This window comes from Vidua macroura, chromosome 5 (genome assembly GCF_024509145.1).
Source record: "Vidua macroura isolate BioBank_ID:100142 chromosome 5, ASM2450914v1, whole genome shotgun sequence".
NCBI lineage: Eukaryota > Metazoa > Chordata > Aves > Passeriformes > Viduidae > Vidua > Vidua macroura.
Genome location: NC_071575.1, coordinates 69581093 through 69601200, shown reverse-complemented (window position 1 = coordinate 69601200; position 20108 = coordinate 69581093). Strand labels below are relative to the sequence as shown.

At 43.6% G+C, this 20108-nt stretch overlaps 1 protein-coding gene across 1 annotated transcript in view; it reads right to left on the bottom strand.

Moving 5' to 3' along the window:
• SFMBT2 (Scm like with four mbt domains 2) overlaps positions 1-20108 on the bottom strand; it is a 92345-nt gene that overhangs the window by 7739 nt on the left and 64498 nt on the right. Inside the window, exons 11-19 of the mRNA XM_053978525.1 lie at positions 19610-19723; positions 18289-18331; positions 17609-17679; positions 15806-15945; positions 11355-11464; positions 4281-4456; positions 2676-2848; positions 696-944; positions 415-543 (exon numbers count right to left, since the gene is read on the bottom strand). Of these exons, the coding sequence (XP_053834500.1) occupies positions 415-543; positions 696-944; positions 2676-2848; positions 4281-4456; positions 11355-11464; positions 15806-15945; positions 17609-17679; positions 18289-18331; positions 19610-19723 (1205 nt within the window). The remainder of the gene's footprint in view (positions 1-414; positions 544-695; positions 945-2675; positions 2849-4280; positions 4457-11354; positions 11465-15805; positions 15946-17608; positions 17680-18288; positions 18332-19609; positions 19724-20108) is intronic.

Genomic DNA, 20108 nt, shown 5'->3' with positions numbered 1-20108 from the left:
TTTTCTGCTTCCCAGGCCAGTATTTTAGAACAGGATGGAACCCGTGTGGCCTGGAGAAAGCCTGGTATGTACCAGATAACCACAATCTGTTTATACACTGACATTCCTACCTATGGGACATCAGTATGGCACCATGGACCTTGGCATGAAAGGACTAAACCTCCTGCTTTCCACAAAGGTTTTTCACAAGGCTGTTGAGTTTCTGGATTCTCTGAGGATCTGGCAAGGCTCTGACTCAAGTTTCTAAGGGTTTTCATGCCTTGCCAAAACTGGTGTTATAACTTGGCCTGATGGACCTGAAGTCTGGTCATAGTCTCTGTACCAAAGCCCCAAGCCCAGCCAGCAAGGTGGGATGTCCTGTAACATGAACAGGCACCACAGACACAAAGGGACAAGTGACAAAAGGACTTCTACCTGCTCCTGAAATATTTTGGCAAGGGGTGCACAGTCGGTGAGTTTAATAAACCTCACGACATCAGTCACAGTCCACTCCAGTGGGTTACTGTCCAGGACGAGCTTCTCTTCCTCTTCTTGCTTAATTTCCTGTGAGGAAAAAAAAATAACAAAGAAAGGTTTTCATAAAGCAAACCACCTCCTGTGGAGAGTAAGGGCAGGGATGCCCTCCTCAAACCAGCAAAGTTTGGCACTGAAGGTTGATTGAGGAGGAACCGTGCTATGAAATGGGACACACTCACCTCCTTGGCTGGTGTGCCCTTCTCTGCCTCGCTGCAGGAGTGGGGCTGGGGCCTGCGGCTCCGGCGGGCTCTCTCCGTGGGAGGAGGCCTGTCCAGCTCGGTGCTGCTCCGCAGGGTGACGGCTCTCCGGGGCCGGGCAGAGGGCACCTCGGCCGAGGACGTGTCCGTCTGGTCATCGCGCAGCTCCGAGCTCGTCTCCTCGCTGCCCGTCTCATCCTCCATCGCGTCCGGCTCGTCCTCCTCGCTCTCCTGCACGCACAAACAGCATCCAGGAGGTGGACACAGCAGCAAATCCAAAGGCACGGGGTCAGACTGCATTCCCGTGGCTGTGCTGGTCCGGGGTAGCATTTATTTTAACTGAATTACCTCGTTTTCATTACAGCGCTAAGTGAATTAGCCCTCGATTTAGGTTTGTTACGAAATGCAGAAGGAAAAAAAAAAAAAAAGTACGTGGCAGGAAATTCTTTTTCTCCTCCCAACTAAAGGTCAGCAGCAATAACTCATCTGGCACGAAATGTTCCTCTTCTCTTGGGCTGGTATCTCAAAACTTGTGGCGCTGCGGATGCGCAGGAGGAGAAATGGAAAATACTAATAGGAAAAAATGAAATTCAAGTGGACTGAGATGAAATAAAATCGGAAACAGGCTTGACTTTAAACTTTCACATTGCTTCAAACTGGTTTGGGTGTTATTGCTCCTGAAAAAAGGGAAATTTCGGTGCCTTTTGAAAATGTCTAGATGTCAAAGATTTCACTCTTTTAGTGGCATTATTGTAAAAGGACAGAGGATTTCACCCAACTTCCCTGCTTTCAGCCCAACACTGAACTGCTGGAGGTGAAGCCCAAAGCTCCACCAGATCCTTGTTATTTCTGTCACACAGGGCTTAAAGGCACTCACCAACTGATGGAAACTGTGCATTTTGAACTTTATATATGTATAAACTTGCCCAAATGGCTTTAATAGCTTATCTCTGATCCAAGTGTGAGCAGGCACCCAAAGCCATATGGTCAGGTCTTGAGTGAAAGAGCAATTTAGACAAAGATAGTTGTATTGGCTGAAAGGTTGAAAAACTTGGCTAATGGTTGATTTAGGTTTAACAGAAGTTTAAGTTTCTTTGAAGCAGGTATAATCTAAGGAAATGAAGCAGAACTACACCTAAATGAGGACCAAGCCATGAAGATGCAGGCAATCAACTGAAAGCTGAATAAAATAACCTACTCTAGCTGAAGTAGAGGGAATTTAAGTAAACTAATTTTATTTCACATTGCACAAAGCAGAAATCACTGGCACTCAGCTGAGGAAGTGAAACCACACATGAGCTCTCTTATTGCCACCATGGGAAAAGGCCCCAGAAAACAGCCCACACAGAACTAAGTCTATTCCAGGTTTAATTTGGACATGAATCTTTGCTGAGGCTCAGACCCTGTTGTATCACACAGCAGACTGGAAAGACTGAGCCCTCAAATTCCATGTATTTGGGACACAAACCATTTGCTTGCATGCTAAGGCTTGATGCTGTGAGCCAAAAATATTAGGAATACTTAATGAAAAAAATAAAATTCCTTGAAACCACAATGGCTATGAGCTATTATTATTTATTACAATACCTGGAGATCTTAGACATGGATCACAGAGCTCCTTCACTCTGCTAAATGCTGTGCAAAGCATCCAACAGGTTTATCTGCCTGATTTCAAGGCAGGAAATAAAATAAAGAGATATTAGGCAGCATGTCAGCCAGTGAGCATTGGGAAGGTGGGAAAAAAAACCTGCTTGCTACCTCTGAAATCGACAAAGTAAAAATCCCCAAAGTGCCCCAATAAAACCAGTCTGATCTTAGAAGAACAGAGCAGCAAGGAAGGATCCAAAATAGAAACTGGAAGTGTTCAGGTGTGCTGAGAAGGCACTCAAATGAAAATGCAGAATGAGGGGCAAGAAGAAGGCACCAAGGGTTTTTTGCTGATTTATCCAGTGTGACACAAACCTCTGCAGAGCCTGCAGCATTCGAATCCACAGCTGATGATCTCCTTTTCTTCTGCACAAAGATGGATTTCCGCCTCTTTCTGCGTCTGGCTGGCTTGACATGGCCACTTTTCATGTTGTTATTTTCCCCAATTGGTGGCTTAATGATTTTTTTCCTCTTCCCATAATAATAAGCTGGAGAAATGAAGCACAATGCCCATTAAAAACTTTAACCACCCAAAGAAGGGAACCTTGGCTTGCTCCTTGCTACAGGCTCAGGACTATACTCTAAGTGCAATTTAAACTTTAAAATACATTGATTTAGAAAAAAAAAAAGTACAGCATAAATAGGTCATGTTGGACTAGCACAGAGTGTTACAGCTCTTATGTATCCAGATTTATTGATGATGAATGAAGACTTCAGAATTTAACAATGTGTTTAGGCAGAGCTGAGCAGTGATTTGGAGGGAAAGAGGTCAACAAGTTCCAGTGCAGTTCTGTGTGAGGTAAAGTTGCTCAAGTTTTCAGCAGAGAGAGGAGAGGGCCAGCTAGCCTCTCCTCTGCAAGGTGATGTACAAAGGAATGGGTTATTATTACTTTTAACTATTTTGTGGTCCAGGTTGAAATTGAGGACGTGAGAATTCTCTGACCTTACATTAAATGTTTGAATTAAATGCCTTTTGACACACTCTGGGGATGAAAGACACCGTCCTTGACCAGCAAGGGTATCCCAGGACAACTAAAACAGCCCTTGGTACCCATGGCAAAGTTCATAACTGAACTGAGCCTTTCAGCAAATCATTCAATGGAGTTCTGAGAAAAAATTCATCCAGTCATATAAACCATCAACTTTGAAATGGGACCACCTCAGCTGGAGCTTCCCCAGCTCTCCATTTGCTACCAGTGGGAGCCAGGACTCCAGCTCAGCAGTAGATTTCTACAGAAACCTATCCCCAAGGGTCTCAGTATCCCCCTGAGTGCATTCCTCCTTATACTGGCACCAAACTCAAGAGACTTGCTTTAGATCAATTACACTGCTTTTTGCAACCTTTGTGGAAGAAGGACAACACCCACTTCCACATTCCTGACCTGTTTAAAAGCCAATAATACCAGTAATATTGACAACAAAAAGCACTGAACACTAACAACAGCCTTCCTGAACAGGCATGGTCATGTTTAAATATTAAACACTGTGAGTAGAGAGTCAGTGTTCAAACCTTCCAGCACCTCAGCACTGTGGTTCTGGCCTGTATGCCAGAAACTCTTTACCAAGAGGATTCATCCCACCTAACAAAGCTGTCTCAGATGTAGCAAGTTAAAATCTCAGCTTCCCACTGCAGGTTCCTTTTACATGCTCCTTGTGTTAACTTTAGATATGAAGAAAATTCAAGACTTCCAAAAAGTGATGACGTTCAAACAAGATGCATTAGGATGGAGTGAGGGGGACAGTTTTCCGGTACCAGATTCTAAGGGAACCTGTGGTGGTCTCAGGATTAAATAACTGCTCCTAGATGAGATGAATCCTCATCAGGATTAACATATCACACAACTCCTCTTCTTCACCACACACCATCTCCCACTTCTCTGCTTCCCAGCCAGCACCAAGAGGCATTTTTCCAATACTCACTGTACTTGGTTTTGGTGTGGATGGAGCAGTTCTCGGGGCAGACTTCAGCCACCAGCACAGGGCTGAAGAGGTTGGGGCAGCACTCGAGCTTGGCACAGACCCTCCTGCAGAAATCTGCCACCTGGTCTGACGTCCGCACGATCTTCACGGTCGCCCTGTACGTCTTCCCCCTGTACCTAGGGAGGAGTACAGCACCCCACGTCACCCATCCGGGAAAATCCTGCAGTGCTGCAGACCAGACGCTCCTCTGCCAGGGAGAGATCCTCCCCAGGGACTTCTGGGAGAGTGTCTCTGAGAATGCAGGCGGAACAAGTCTAATGTTTTTACTGGCTCCATTTCAGATGGGCTCAAGGAAGGAAAGGGTGAAATAAATTGAAGGTGTGGACATGATTTGGGAAGGAACCTATGTGCACACTGGATATATCGGTAGATACGGCAAGGGAAGGAAAAGAATCTCAGTGGGCTGAGGATACTACACAGGACAGCAAGCCCTTATTGTGAACTGATGCAAAGGTTTTGGGAGAGGGATGCTGTCTCTCTTCATATATTGACCCATGATCAGATGCTTATACACCTTGCAGAGCTTTCTGGTCACCACCCTGTGTCTGGACTGAACTCTCTAAGCCCCAGTGCACTTCTGGTTTTCTCCAGTGCCGTCTTTCCTGCTCCCATATCATGTTCCAGCTGCCAACAATCCCCAAGACTCATGGTGCCAGCTGTGGCTATCAGGACACAGTCATTGTGAAGAAGTATCTGGATGAAACAACTATCTCTGCCACCCCAGGACCAGATGACTTCACCACTCTGAGACATGGGCACTACAAAACCTGAGGAACTCATCAGGAGTCTCTGGAGTTACTTAACAGGGGCTGCAGCAACAGGCCCTAAAACCTGATTCCTACAGGGAATGCTTGGAGCAGAAACCTGCAATGAAAGGTTTGTCTTAAATTTGCTACGCCACTAAAACATTTATTTTGGTGTTTCATATGAAGTGTTTCCGAGTGATAAATGGCTGAGAAAGATACAGTTACATCCCTGCTGTACTACACCGTAGATGTGAACCCTGGAAAACCAATTATCCCCGTAATTTATTAAACAGCAGCAGTAAGCTGTTGTAAACAGTGAGATAAGGCTTTTAAAACATCTCTTACGCATCCTGAGGAATGCAACATGAGAAACAACTGCGCCAGAGCCCGGTGCTGGCATTACAAATGTGTTCAGAGGAGGGAAAAGTAACACATAACGAAAGAAAAAGAGGGAACAACAGTGGAAGAAAGATTACTGGATGGGAGGAAAGGAAAGACAAAGATACAGTCACCAGGAAAAATGAAACAAAGCAATTCTCAGTGTATTAAGATCTGCAGTTTCCTAGCAGCTGCTGATAGATATGGGAAAGGAAGAGGAGGTGGTGAAATAAAGATGTGACCAGAGAGTTAAAACATTCAGACAGCTCTTTCTGAAACAAAGGGGTGTGGGAAAAGGTTTGAAACTGTGGCACATGAAGTGTTGTAAAGGGGAAACCCAAATGGAACTTGGGTCTGAGAACAGCTCAGTCCAACCATCCTCAGGTTGCAATCCAAATTATCACCTCAGCACAAAACCTGAATGAGCATTCCTGCAAGGTGCCAGGCTCTGATACCCCTTTTGGTGCCAAGACAATCCTGGATTCATTCACCTGAATGCATGAATGACTTAATGAGCCAATTTTTCACACACCCTTAAAGACCTGGACAGATGAAGTAAAAGGGAAAAGTGTTCCTTTCAGGTACAGAGCACTGTTATGGTCCCAGCTTCCCTGTGAAACAGCTGCAAAGGCAGGCTGGCTGAGCAGGGTTTGGCAATACCTAATACCAAAACCACTAAATGCCACAGGCATTTAAATGCATCTACTTATAAAAGTTTTGTATTTCTTTTCAACATGTTTGAAAAGACTCCTGCACTTATTACTTCTCCAGGAGCCATTAAGTTTAACGACAGCCTGGATGGTTTGGTCAGTGAGTCTGCTCTCAGAGACAGGCTGCAGAATTTCACTGTGCTGCTTTCACCTGGACCCAAATAACTCTGCTTGGACTAAACCAGCAGTTCCAGACAAGCACCAGCCTCGAGGGTCTCCACACTGGAAGAATCATGGCACAGGGAGCACCTCTACCTACACCTCATTTTATGTCTGGATGCATCCAAATTTAACTCACATTTATTTGTCCTCGTTCTGACTTTGACCACTAGGATGAAAAGACTGCATCTGGTTTTGTTTCCCTGAAAAAGCACTCTAATCAAATTGCCTCTTGATCTTCTTTCTTACAAGCTAAGAAAGCTGCCTGATGGGTATTATTCAAGGATGGCTGACTTTTTCTAACTGCGTGCTTCCTATTGTGTTTGGCTGCCCAGGAAGGACCCATTGTACTACAGCGCCTGCTGAAAGGAAAAGATGAATCTAGGAAAATGAACAACTGACTGATTTCATCGTCTGCTTTGAATGCAACACACACTTTAATTAACAGAGAGGATGGCAAAATGGAGATCTCCATGACTGCAGCAATCAGTCTCAATAACCCAAGGTGTTAGTACTGGCCACAGCAATATTTTTTACATCATTTTGGTCTTGGCAGCACCTCTTTCAACAATAAACCAAGCTCTACTAATATTTTCCATATTCCTCACACACTAAAGATTTTTAACACAGGCACCACCAAATGTAATCTGAGCTGCTTCTAGGACAGCCACGTGGAAGGAGCTCCTTTGTCAGAAAACCATTTCAATTAGCATCTCTCAAAAATTTACCAACTACTGATGCTCCTATTTATGTTTTTATACCAGGGCTCCTATCTTCTCAATCACTTGCAAGCAGCAAGTATCTGCATGCACATCATGGCAGAACTGGAGACTTGGAAAATTGCTATGTCAAGGATAATATTTTTTGTTTTCTTAGAATTCACTGTTCTTAAAAAAAAAAAAACAACCCAGATTTTTCAGCTAAAACCAAAAGAATTTTTCTCTCCTCTTCCCCCTTCTTTGCCCTCAGATCTCAAACTCAGAGAAAACCTTAAGGCTAGAACTATTTCCATGAAAATAACTTGCTGATCCATGAGCAAAAATATTAAATGAACAGCACTTTGCAATAAAATTCTTCTGTTGAAGCTCCTTAAAATAGATTAGAGGTTCATGAGAACATAGTGCCTTCCAGAAGCTCCAGTTAGGGACTGCTGTGTGATGACACAGAAAGTCTTGTGCTGAAAAACTTCTAACAGCAAGAACATTGAGAACTTCATTTTCAAAAGTCCCATTCTAAGACGTTCCAACAATTCTTGAGACTAATTTGAACAACTCAGTAGATAAAAGTCTCAATATCCTTTTGGGGGACTGAAAACTCCTTTTGTCTGTCTACCTTTATGTCTGCCAAACATAAGTAGTTAACTTCCTTCAAAGCTATATAATCAGTGGCATTTTGTACTCTTGAACACAGGATTCAGAAAAGGCACTGGAATGCTCTGGTTGTAAGGCCTTGTCTCATTAATTCTCCCGATTACAGAAATAAAAGGTTTAAGTCATTCCACTGATCCTGGTTTGGAAAGCCTTGCTCAAAATGAACACAAATTAATTCCCACTGTTTCTTCCTAAACCCCAAACCAGTTACCTCATCACATCAGGCACAACTCACCCTTTGCTTCTTGCCAGTCCCCTACTGGTCCTGCATGTTCTCAGAAATGCCTTCCAAGCAGATCTGGCTAATAACCTTTCCAGGAAAGTTAAGCTGACAGCCTGTAGTTACTTGGCTCCTCCTTCTTGCCCTTCCTAAGGAGGGGTGTGATAATTGCCTTTTTCCAAAAATTAGGATTCTTCCCTCATCCTCATCAACTTCCAAACATGCCAGCGAGTGGCCTTGCAAGGACATTGGCCGGTTCTCCAGGCAGAGCTGGCTGCATCCCAACTGCTCTCATGCACTCATGCACATCCACTGTTTTTAGATTCCTTTCCACCTACTCTGGGTAACACTTCACTCCCTCAAACAGGATCAGGGCCCTGGGAAGCCTGAGAGCAAACCCTCACTAGCAAAGGCTGAGGCAAAGAAGATTTCAAACACCTCACCCTCACTTATCACAAGTTAAAGGCAGTCTTCTATAAAGCAGCTGCAGTGAAAAGGCTTTCTTTGAAATGCAGCCTCATAAATAAGCAATGATGTCTGGCATAGGGGTAAATATTCCTGGAGTTTAGCTACTGGATTTGAGCAGCTCTCAGGATTTCATTTAATGAAGGCGTCCAGGAATACTCATCTTTATTATTTTGATCAACTGGGCTTCATACAAGACCCAGGAGACAACCTTCTGCACCCACTGCTTTTGTTTATGTCCAAAGTCCTGCAAAAATGGGTAAATCCAAACAGCCCCATTATCAGAAATGAAAACCCTTGAAAAGCATGAAGTCCCTTAAGCGTTTTATGTAAAACTGGGAAGGCAAATCAAGATGTAGGCACTGCACTTAAAAGCATCAAAACTATACGGGTTGAATGCCGACAGCTTCAACTGGCCCTTGTGGGAACCCAGGAGGATCAAGCCTGACATTTCTAACTCATCATCACCAATAAATCAGGTTTGACTCTTCTCACACAGAGCCAGCAGAGCTGATGGGAAACAGCTGCCATCACACACTGCAAACACATCTCTCTGGACAATCTAAATTGTTTTATCTTCTTTGCAAGGTGAGCGTAATTGATTCCACAGTGGCCACTCATGACAGCAGAGTGAACTAAACGCAGGCCACCCCAGGACTGAGATAATGCATTCCTGGCAGTGCCAAACCTTACATCTGGGACAGTGGGAAAAGCAGCTTTCTCTTCACCAATCCCTACTGCAGGCACTGCAAACAAACAGCACTGCCAAGATCCAAGGAGGTGCCAGTCCACATCACAAAGAAGGTGACACGATGTGTCCCATCACAGCTGGCTCTGGAGCTGTCACCCTTGGCAACAGGCACCATCCAGAGCCCATGGAGCTGGAAATTGCTCATTGCAGGTCTCTGTTGCTCATCACACAGCCCTGTTTAAGATTCTGGAGCACTGTCACACCTGGTGGAAGGTGTCACGTGCTGTTTGTATGTTCCACAGTATCTGGTTTCATGACTGTGTTTTCTTTTTTGCTCCTGAACAACCAAATGCAATTAAAACTTCTGAGTGGAGCAACTCAAGCAAACTAAAAAGGAAAAAAAGAAGTCCTAGGGTAGCCAGACAGACTTGGGGCATGTCAACCCTCTGCCATGCACTCTTAAAAGTCCTCAAATTACCCACAGAGAAGCTGGCACCACCACCAAGCACTGCTCAGTCACAGAAGCCAGGGAGCTGCAGGAACCAGGCGCTGTCCAGCCCCATGAGCTTGGTCTCCTCAGGAGCCAGAGGGCAATGCCACACTGGAGGAGAGAGAAGTGCTGCTCTCAGAAGGCATTTCAAAACTTGCTGTCAGGGCTCTGAGCCTGAGATGATCCATTCTGTGGCTTAACAAAGTTGAAAGATGCTGCCTGACACCCTGGATGAGGTGGATCCCTGCTGGGGCAGCCAGCACACAGGAACTCAAACATGGATGGTGACTGGGGGGGCAACATAAAATACTATCATGGATGGTCAGTTAAACATTTTCCAGGCTGTCTCCCATTAGAAATATGGATTGCAGCAGCTTTAAGAAATAGATATTTCTGCTTTTGCACAAGGCAGACCCCCACACTCAAAGGGGAAACCCCAACAAAATCCTACTCACAGTACTGCTAATAGGAAAATTGCCTGTAAGCTCAGTTCTTTGCAGGAGAGGGTGTTAAGTAATAGAGGGCCTTACAACTTGATTTCACAACTGCTAAGTACCTGTAGGAGTGAATTATCTGATATTTGTAGCACAAGATGTGGGATCCTGGAATCAATGAAAACCAGGTCATGGACAAAGACCTGTTTTAAATGAAAATCTGCATGCACAAGGTTGACTTTTAGACTTCCATCCACAGCAAACACAAAAGCCTGACATTCTATATGGGTGAAAGCAGCAAATTAAAAATAGGATGTTTCTAGTAGATTTTCATTTCAGTTTGCAATCCTCTTTCAGGAAAGCAGATTAAGTATACACAGAGTGAAAGTTTTTCAACTCCCTCCCTCAACCATGAACTCTCTGCAATATCTGCATGGGCAAAGATCAAATACAGTAGCCATCAACAGTGCTGTGTTTGGCAGCTATTCATATCAAACAACCAAGAGAAAATTGCTTTTCTTTGAAAAGGAGTTACAGAGTTCAGTACAAAGGGTGAGATTCAGTGCATTTAACTGCAGTACTTAAAAAGTCAAGGTGACCATTAGTCAACAAAGAAAGCTTTCTTCAAAGAAATATTTATTGAGATCCATCTTCAAGTGGGAAGAATTATTCTTCAGGACTCTGGAGAGAGCTTAGGTGAGACTCCCCTCTTTCAGAGAGGCAACAATTGTTGAAATACATCCTAGGTATAGTGGCCATTACATAAAGAAGACAAAACCAGGTAGATTTTAATGCTGGAAGGAGGAATTCAGTGTTCTTTGGTGCTGTTTAGAAGAGAATTGAAGAACATATTCTAGAAAGGCATCAAATCTTGACCTGAATTTCTGATCTGTTACTACGTTGCCCTAATCACACTCCTGCTAAAAAATATGTCCCTGTTAATTTGTTTGAACTTTTTTTGGTACCATTCATTCTCACCATTTTTTTCTGCATTAGCCTGACAGGCACTAATTTAAAAGCAGCCATACTCCTCCATTTAGAAAGTCAGGAATTGAGTTCATTCAGTAATAGCCAAGCTTATAAGAACAGCTTATCATAAAACTCAGGTCTTGACTTCATCAAGAACTGGATGGCTGCTTGGAGAAAGACAATAAAAATGAACCGTTCAGGTGAATATTTCATTTCTGAAGTTGCTATGGAATGAGTCAAATAATTCAATGAAGCAAAACGATAATTAGAAAAGTCAAACCCTCACAATAGAAAAAAACCCTTTTCTTATCTTTTTTTCCCCCCACTAGTCAGTTCCCTTTCTGAAACCTCCCAAATAGAAGAACACACATTGAAGACTTACTTTGCTTTAAGTGTTTCCTCCTGGAAATTCCACTGAGGGTCTTCCACAAGCTGCAGTTCTCGTAAAACACTCCCTGGCTTGTAAGCTGCATTGATCACCATGCTGAGAACCTATGGGGAGATAAAACCAACAACAATCAGGGTCTAAAAATAGTCCTTGACCACACTGAATATGGTGCCAGGTGCTGCACAGGCAGGAGCAGCTTGCAGGTGCTTGTTTCTGTCCTGGTTGCACAGATTAAGTGCTGGATGCAAGGAGGAAGTGTCCCAGAATGGATCACAGTTGCCATATTATAGAGAATACCTGAGTCTGAAAAGGAAACTGCATTAAATGCTGCTGTTTAACCCCAAAAATCTGATAACCAGTGATTTTGTCTTCGTGACAGACCCTCTCACCCAAAGCAGATTCCATTGCACCCATCCATCATGGCCACTTTAATAAAAAAATGAAAAGAGAAATAGTTCTGAAGGCACAACCAGGTACAGGTCACGTGCATCACCACACTGTGAACACTGAAGGGGAAATTCACACATTTGAGGTCAGCAATGTGCTTAAGAGCCTGAGAGCTGTGTGCCTTGACTGTATCAACAGAATAGTAATGAAGTCTCCACAAAAAGAGTTTGCAGGAGGTGTGCCTGGAACCCAGTGTGCGTCCACTCCGTACAAGAGAACACATGTGCCAATCCTTTTAATCCAAAGTCACTGAGAATAAAAATGATTCCTGCTATTGGCTCAGGAAATCCAAGCTTTAATAGCCTACACTTGGCGTAGGGAGATAAACACAAGGAAAACAAATCTCTTAACAGCACCAGACCGTGTGTTTGAACACTCTGCATTGTATGCACATGAATGATCCCACAGTGAATCTGGATTGGTTTTCATCTAATTTAGCTCGTTACCTAACGCCTGCTCTTAATTCCTTGGGGGCCTGCAAATGATTTCAGTATGATGAATGTAAAGTTTATCCAGCAACCATGAACAGAGTTCATCAGAAATGAAATAATAACTAGGTCATACTGCAGTGACCAATGTGTTTATGTTTGTTTGGTTGTTTTTTTCTGGGTTGGTCTTTTTTCCCCCCTCTAAATCCAGCAACCTGAGGATTTGCTAGCATTTTAAAAAACCTACAGGATTAATCATTTTCAGGCAAGAGCCTCACTTAATGCTGCAGAGTACTCTGTAAAATGGCACTGGCTGGAGTTGCTTGGATAGGTTATTTACTAGAAGCAAAATTTAATTTATTGTTGGGCCCTTGGAAACATAACTCAAACCACTCTTCAAAAAAGTCCACTTAGAGACACCAACACTATCAGAGGGTAGATTTAGACCAGATATGAGGAAGAATTTCTTCCCTGTGAGGGTGGTGAGGCCCTGGCACAGGGTGCCCAGAGAAGCTGTGGCTGCCCCTGCATCCCTGGAAGTGTCCAAGGCCAGGCTGGACAAGGCTTGGAGCAACCTGGGATAGTGGAAGGTGTCCCTGCCCATGGCAGGGGATCTTTATGGTCCCATAGAACCCAAACCATTTTAAATTGCTATGAAAAGACAGTTTCTGAGTGAGACCTTCCAACTGCTCACCCACATCTTCTCTTGCTGGTCTCTCCCCACACAAACTGAGGGGCACTGGCCTCTGACAGCTGATGTCAGGAAGCCAGAAGTAGGTTTTCAAAAACATCAAGTGTCTGGGGAGCTGCCATACACATTCACAGCTCATCAGGTGCCTTGATCAGCAAATCCAGGGAGTTATTGAACCCCTCTGCAGGAGTTTGCTGGGAAAGCTCTCCTTAAGCACACTTCTACACCCACCCTGCTGGCTGGTGGGACATTTGGGGCAGAAAGCATCTTGCTGACCAATTTCCACCAACAGTGCTGTCCTGCCCCCTCACCAGTGTAATGGTGCTTGTATGAGCTGTCAGAATAGCTGGGAAATGAGCAAGAAAAGAAAACCCAACCCTGCAATACCAGTGTGGCCCTGTCTGGGCATTCTCCCAGACACCTAATCAACTCCAGCCCTGCACAGGCACCCACAGTGCCAGGACTTTTCTCAAAGCTGGCTTGTCACCAGCAGGACTCTGTAAACTTCTAAACTCAGTTCAAAAAATGAGTGTTTTGTAAGAACAATTATTTCCTTTTCAGGAAAGGAAAAAAATAAAATTAAAACCTCTGGCTTTTACTCTTCTTGTATCTCAAGTGAGTCACTGGGTTTGGCATTTTACCCTACAGCAAAGGTCCCTCATCACAGTAAAGGTGGTACCTTCTAGCAACAGTATCACTTCATATTGCACTCTATTAAATGCAAACAAACAGAATTTTGGGAAAAAAAATAACTGTGATTTAAACAAAACCAGTAAAGAAACCTAGACCAGTTTCCAACTTTCTCTGGAGATGGAAAATTACATCAACCATCTCAGACCGGTCAAATTTCCTTTGGCTGGAGCATGACCAGTTGGAAATTTTGGTGGTTTAATTTCATCCCTCTGCATCAGGAATGGTTTGGGTGCAGCCACCTGTGCCTTGGATTAGGCAAAGGGGGGGATTAGGCAAGCTCAGCCTTTGCTGCTATCCGTCAGTGAGGTTTTCTTTTGGTGCTGCTGACTTTTGGATTTTCAGAGCTGAGTGAGCTGGAGTCACACCAGTGAAGACCATCACAAGCCTCTGCCCCACCTCACAAGCACCTGATATTCATAAAGTTCTCCATGTCATGTATTCTCATGTGCACAGGGGCTCTCTTTTGAGTATATCTGGTGTGCCTGGTGCCACTGGGCAGTTCAGCACTTTTCTTCCCATCACAGCTCTTTGGTGTTCACACATTTCCCATCTCCATCCCCCTTGAAACAGTCTCAAGTTTTGAGATGGTTGAAGTTTTCTTAGGAAAACTCCTAACTTCCTTCCTAACTTTTAGCTGTCAAGGTACAGCTAAAAATATGATAACAACTCTTTTCTCCTGTTTAAGACCTCAATGATCAGCATTCTTATGAGGAAAAACTCAATTTCCCTCCTCTGAGATATAATCCCACACTCCTACCTAACAAGAGATGCTAAATCCCAGGGTGGCTTCAAAGCAGGGCAGTAAACTTTTTTTTTTTTTTTTTTTTTAACTTGGAATACTGATGTGTCTGTGGGACAGAGAGAGGAGAGCAAAAGAGTTATCTGGGATTCTTTTGTTAAATGATCAAGGATCTAAAAGGCATCTTTTGTCATAGTCCCTTTTTAAATAGAGAAAGAGCAAAGTGTCTTAAAAATAGGAAGAGCAGTAAGCAATGAAGCTAATTAATCTTTACAGCACATTTCTCTAATATATGGGGGGTTATAGATCATCTGGGGTCTTAAGAAGACACCTTGTTTTATTTTACAACGATGCTGAGGAGTTCTTGGCATATATGAAGAACTGTTTGTGCTTCTTAGATATACTGACCCCAAAACTAAAACTAAAGCTGACAAAGTATTTATTTTAATTTAACTTCAAGTCAGCTTTTATTATACAGAACAGCTACCTTACAGTCACCACTTTTCAGCCCAGGTGCAATGGCTGGATGACAGGAGCTGATGTCTCCATTGTATTTGGCTCCAGGTTTCAACTTGTTTTCCAAGAAAATACCTCAGAAATGAGAAAAACTTTGCAGCTGATGTCAAACAACAGGCACTGCCACCGCACTTGCCTCTTCCAGTGAAAGAAACCACAATAAACCAGTGGTCCCAGCAGAAAACTTGTGCTGGCACTGGGAATAATGAACAGCGAGGCTGTAAAAATAAGTTTGGTACTAAACTACACAAGAGTTACTTGCAACTCACCTAAGACTTTGGGATTCAAGGGTACACACACAGGATGATGCTTCACTGCACCAGGGGTGGAGGTAAGGACAAGACCTTGGGTGGAAAGGGCTGAGGAACATTAGGAACTTCAATTGTGCTGCAATTTTTTACCTCCATCCTGGCCATGGCTCTCTGTGCTGCTGGCACCTCTCTCATCTCAGCAACAGCTACCAGGAATCAGGTACAGCAACACCCTGAAATGTTTTCTCTTCACCCTTTCCATAATTTGGAACTGGTTCCTGTGGCCAGAATGAGCTTCAGTTTATGGCCATAATAAGCTTGAATTTTTTCTGCAAAGTATCACAGACCAATGCTGGGCCACTGCCATTGTCCTGCTCCTTGGGAAGTTGTTTATGTCTCCAAAACGAGATGCCCATGTCTCCATGACACTGCTGTTTGCTCCTGTGTTGATGGCAACCCACACTGAAGTCACCTCCAACCAAGAGAACTCCCCATGTTCCAAAAACATCACCTCTCCCATCAAAACCCACAATACAAAACCTGCCCCTTCTTCCGGCTGGCAGTTTGCCTCATGGAAACCACTCCAGGACAACTTTAGGTGCATTGTTTGCAAATTCTGGGTCTGGCAAGCCACGACTCATACTTTCCTGTGAAATCCCCCCAAAAGATTTGGGCCATACCTCCTTGAGGACCAGCACACACTTGCCAGGCCCCACAGACTGAGGTAGCTCTGCGATCCTGCCTTTGTTTAAGTATGGACCTGAGAAGCAGCGGTGGTTGATGTAGAGCTGGGGGCAGCAGTATCTCCCATTGATGGTGCCTGCAAGGAGAAAGCAGCAGTGAGGTGCCTGCAGCACTTTTACACCATAAATCGAGGGCCTTTCTTTATTATTATCATTGTTTTAATGGAAGGGATGGAACTACAGTTGGGTTAAAAATTATTTGTTGTTTAAATAAAGATTAGTTTTAGAGGCTGTGAGACTTAAGAGAGTAAGTAGTCAGCTATAGCTCAGAATGGTCACAAGTTTTTCATTACAAGATAATATATAACTTTCTAATCTAATGGATAGTTGCCACAAAGTTTATTTTGTTTTTCTAACTTATCACCTTTACTTACTTCTCTTGTAATGTGTATACTTTTATCTAATGGGTTACTATCACATGTACACACATATGCTTTTATCATAACTTCTAAAGTATTAGCTTATTCTATACAATTACACCCTTATATTATAAACCCTTCAGTATCTTATCAATACAGTTTCTCACTTAAAACATATTCTTACTTATAATTATAGAAACATAAGTTTATGGTTTTTCTGTTTAATGTCTGTGTACTTTTTTTTTTACATTAATACAAGTATTTCCAAGGCTGCAAATTAAACCCTCCTGTGTCTGTGGAAGTTTTTTTCTATTTTCCACATTTCTTCCTCCTAGATGTGGGAGGAAGGGGAGGAGAATAAAGGAGGCACAAAATTCCACCCTGGGATAGAGGGTAGGGAAGCCTCTGCTATTCAAATCTGTCCAGCATGGGAAAAGGAAGTGTTTTTAACAGTGACTGACTTGGCTGCACACCCTGCTGAAAGGAGGACTGGGAAAGGAGTTAATCCATGACATGAGCCAGGGCTCTCCCAGAACTCCCACTGCAGGGGGACACGAGCGACTCACTGCAACCTGCCAGGAGGGGATGTGTGAGCTGAGCCTCAAAGACAGGGACTCAGCTCACGGAGAACATTCTCTCAGTGAAGAGCCTTAGGAACTCCTCTTCAGCTCCTTCCAAACCCACAAGTCCTGCAGTGCCATTCCCTGACCCAGCACAGGTCTACAGAGCAGTTTTTTTGTCTGGGTTAATTACCCTGGGCTCCTTTGCAGACCATGGAGAGAAATGGGAACTTCTAGATGTGATTCACATGCCTTCCAACTGGCTATCCACTTTTTCTGGTTATCATACCCTAAAAGACCCTGATTCTCCCCATTTGACTGTAATGGGGTGTTGACTGCAATGCCAGCATGTGTCCCACAGCCTGCTGAAATAAATGAGTTAAATCCTGTCCCTGCTGCTGGGTTTACACCATTAATTGGATGGATATTGCACTCAGAGCCTCCTGCCACTGCTAAAGGGGAGAGGAATTTGCCTTTAGCAGAAGCAGCAGCCAACACCACACAGTCCTAACATAACACAGGGGATCCATCAGGTCCTGCTGTACCCAATTTCTTTACTGTCAATTAACAACCTGCACCCATCTCCACCAGAGAGATTCATCAGCCTTGTCTTAATATCATCATCTGAAATGGGCAAGCTCCAGGGGAACTCTGATAGCCCCAGCAAGACACGTGGAGAACCAGACCCTCATCTGCTGTTCACTCCACCTTACACCCTCTAAGGATGGCGTTCCACCTCCCCACCCCTATGACAACTCACTGCCTTTTTGGGGTCCTCCCCTTCCATACAGGACATGGGTCTTTGAAATAAGGATCCTTACCTGTTGTGTCTAGCTGAGGAACCGGGCAGAGGTCATGAGGTATTTTCTCAACAGGCACTGTGGATGGTAACCTGTTAAAAGAGAAATTGGGTGTATTTAATAGAGTTTTTGGTGTATTTAATAGCATCAGACAGGACAAAGGCCAGCACCAGTCCCCAGGCTGGACCAAAAGCTACACCAGCAACAGCCTGGTTTGAGGAATGGAGATGCCTCCAACACAATTCCACTTCCACATGGCTGATCACAGACCAGGGCACTGCAGATGAAGGAGCCAGATCCACCCCTTCTCTAAAAATACACTCTGATGTGTCAGCTTTAGACCTCCAGGCTTCAAATATCCTCCCTTAAACCCCTTAAATTCAAGTCTCTACAAACTGCAAGAGCTAGACAGGGAAATGCCCTCCTGGTATATATATGTCCATCTTCCCTAAGTATCCCTTGCTGGCCATCAGACAGGGGCTGTACAGCCCCAGCCAGCAAAAAAACTGCTGTTACAGAGACTTTCTAATATGCTAACAAATATTTCAGGCTTAAAAGAATCCTCTTGTTGGCTGTGCTGCAGTATCTGAGCAGTAGTTACCGAGCCACATAGCTGCTGTGTATTATCCCCCCTGGAAGACCCGATGCATTCCTGTGAAAACACCACTTTAAATAACAAAAAAAACCCCAAAACAACTTACTGTTTTTCTGGCTGCACAACTGCAATTCTCCTCTTCCTTCGCACTGCAAAAATGAAGCAAGAAAGAAAAAAAATAGTTTTGTACCCTTCTGTCCTGTTAAGTACACCCAGAATGCATAAAAAGCTGTGTAAATGCACTGACTATAAAACGACTTTGAACACAATGAAATGGTACTTAATTACTATCACCATCTTTTCTTGGTATTTTTTAAGTAAGTCACTACATCATTAAAACCTACTTTAAGGATGTAATAATACACTTAATCTTTCCTCTGGAATGCTAATATTGTGTTTTATGGGATCAGCATAAAAGAAAAAAAATTAAAATAAAAACACAAATATTTTTCCATACAGGAACACATATGGATAAGATTACATTTTACAAGCATGATTACCTCCCGTGTAATTTATCCCCAGCAATAACTTGTGATAAGGCTGTATAATGTTGCCATAGCACTATTCTCCTAAATTAGGCTCTGGCTGCCTAATTTTTAACTTAAGCACATTTAATTCTTCGAAAGGGTTGATACATTTTAAAATTTGCCTTTTGGATTTTAATTAATATAAACAGTGAGGCCAATTTTTCACCTGGTGGCTTGAGATTGGATATGCTGGAACAGGAGAACAACACCAAGCCACTGGGTTCTGATGAACTGTCTTCAAATGCAAATAGAAAGAATTTGTCTTAATATGCACTGGAGGGAGGACAAAACACTGTGGGCTTAATTGTGCTGTGGGGGGATTTAAACTGAACACTCGGAAAATCTCTGAGCTGGCAAGGGCAGTGAAGTAAGGGACAGATACCCTGGGGAAGGGCAGAAATTCCATCACAGAATGGCAGCAATTATTTCTCCATTTAGATGGAGCAGATCCTGTTTTTGAAAGGGGCACCTGGATGGCCTCTGTATGTCCATTCCACCTGACATTTTATGTTTGTTTTTTTTTTTTTCCAATTTGAGGTCTTTGTCCCTAATCCACTCAGCTGCCTGAGTGAAGCTGGCTCAGCACAACAAAACCTGGTTTCCCTCAGACAACCCCACTGAGCAACAACCCCTCTGCAAACCCACAACCCACTGTGCAATCCCAAACCATGGAACAGCCTTCCCTAGCACACACAACACCATTTTGGGAGGGGCTGATCACAGAGCAAAATACAAATTGCTTCATTTTGGTCACTAATTAGATTTATTATGATTTATTGCAGTACACTTGCAGCCTGGTTATTGGTCTGCTGGGTAGGCTGATAGTGTCAAAAATGGGATTATAGACCTTAGGAAAAATCCCTGATATCATCTGCAATGCTCAAGTCTCTATGTACTTACAAACAGCTTTGTGTGGTGGGGTGAGGTTATAAGCATTTGCTTCACACCAGCCAACAGGGAAAATGTCCATAGACTCCACATCAACAATGTACTCCGGAGAGGGCATCTGTGAACCTATAAACACAAATTTATCATGGGATTTAGGCATGGGAACACCAAGCTCAGAGCCACCCAAGCATCCATCACGAGCCCAGGGAAGCGAATGATGGAACGTGTGAAAATGAATCTGCTTCCCTGCACCAAAATCAGGCACCATTTCACCTTCAGCTTTGCACAGACAGCAAGGATGGGGCTGCTTCATTTACAGTGCAATGTGGTTCAGAGGAAAACCCCATTAAGATCACTTTGAGGGTGTGCAGTGAAGCAGTCAAAAGCCAGGGAGGTTAAACATATATAACTTCCCTCGACAAGACAGCCTGGCTGACCCCTAGATATTTTGTGAAGTTCCATAACTGAGAAGGACTTGTTGAATGCTTGCTCTTAATAGTAAGAGAGTGTT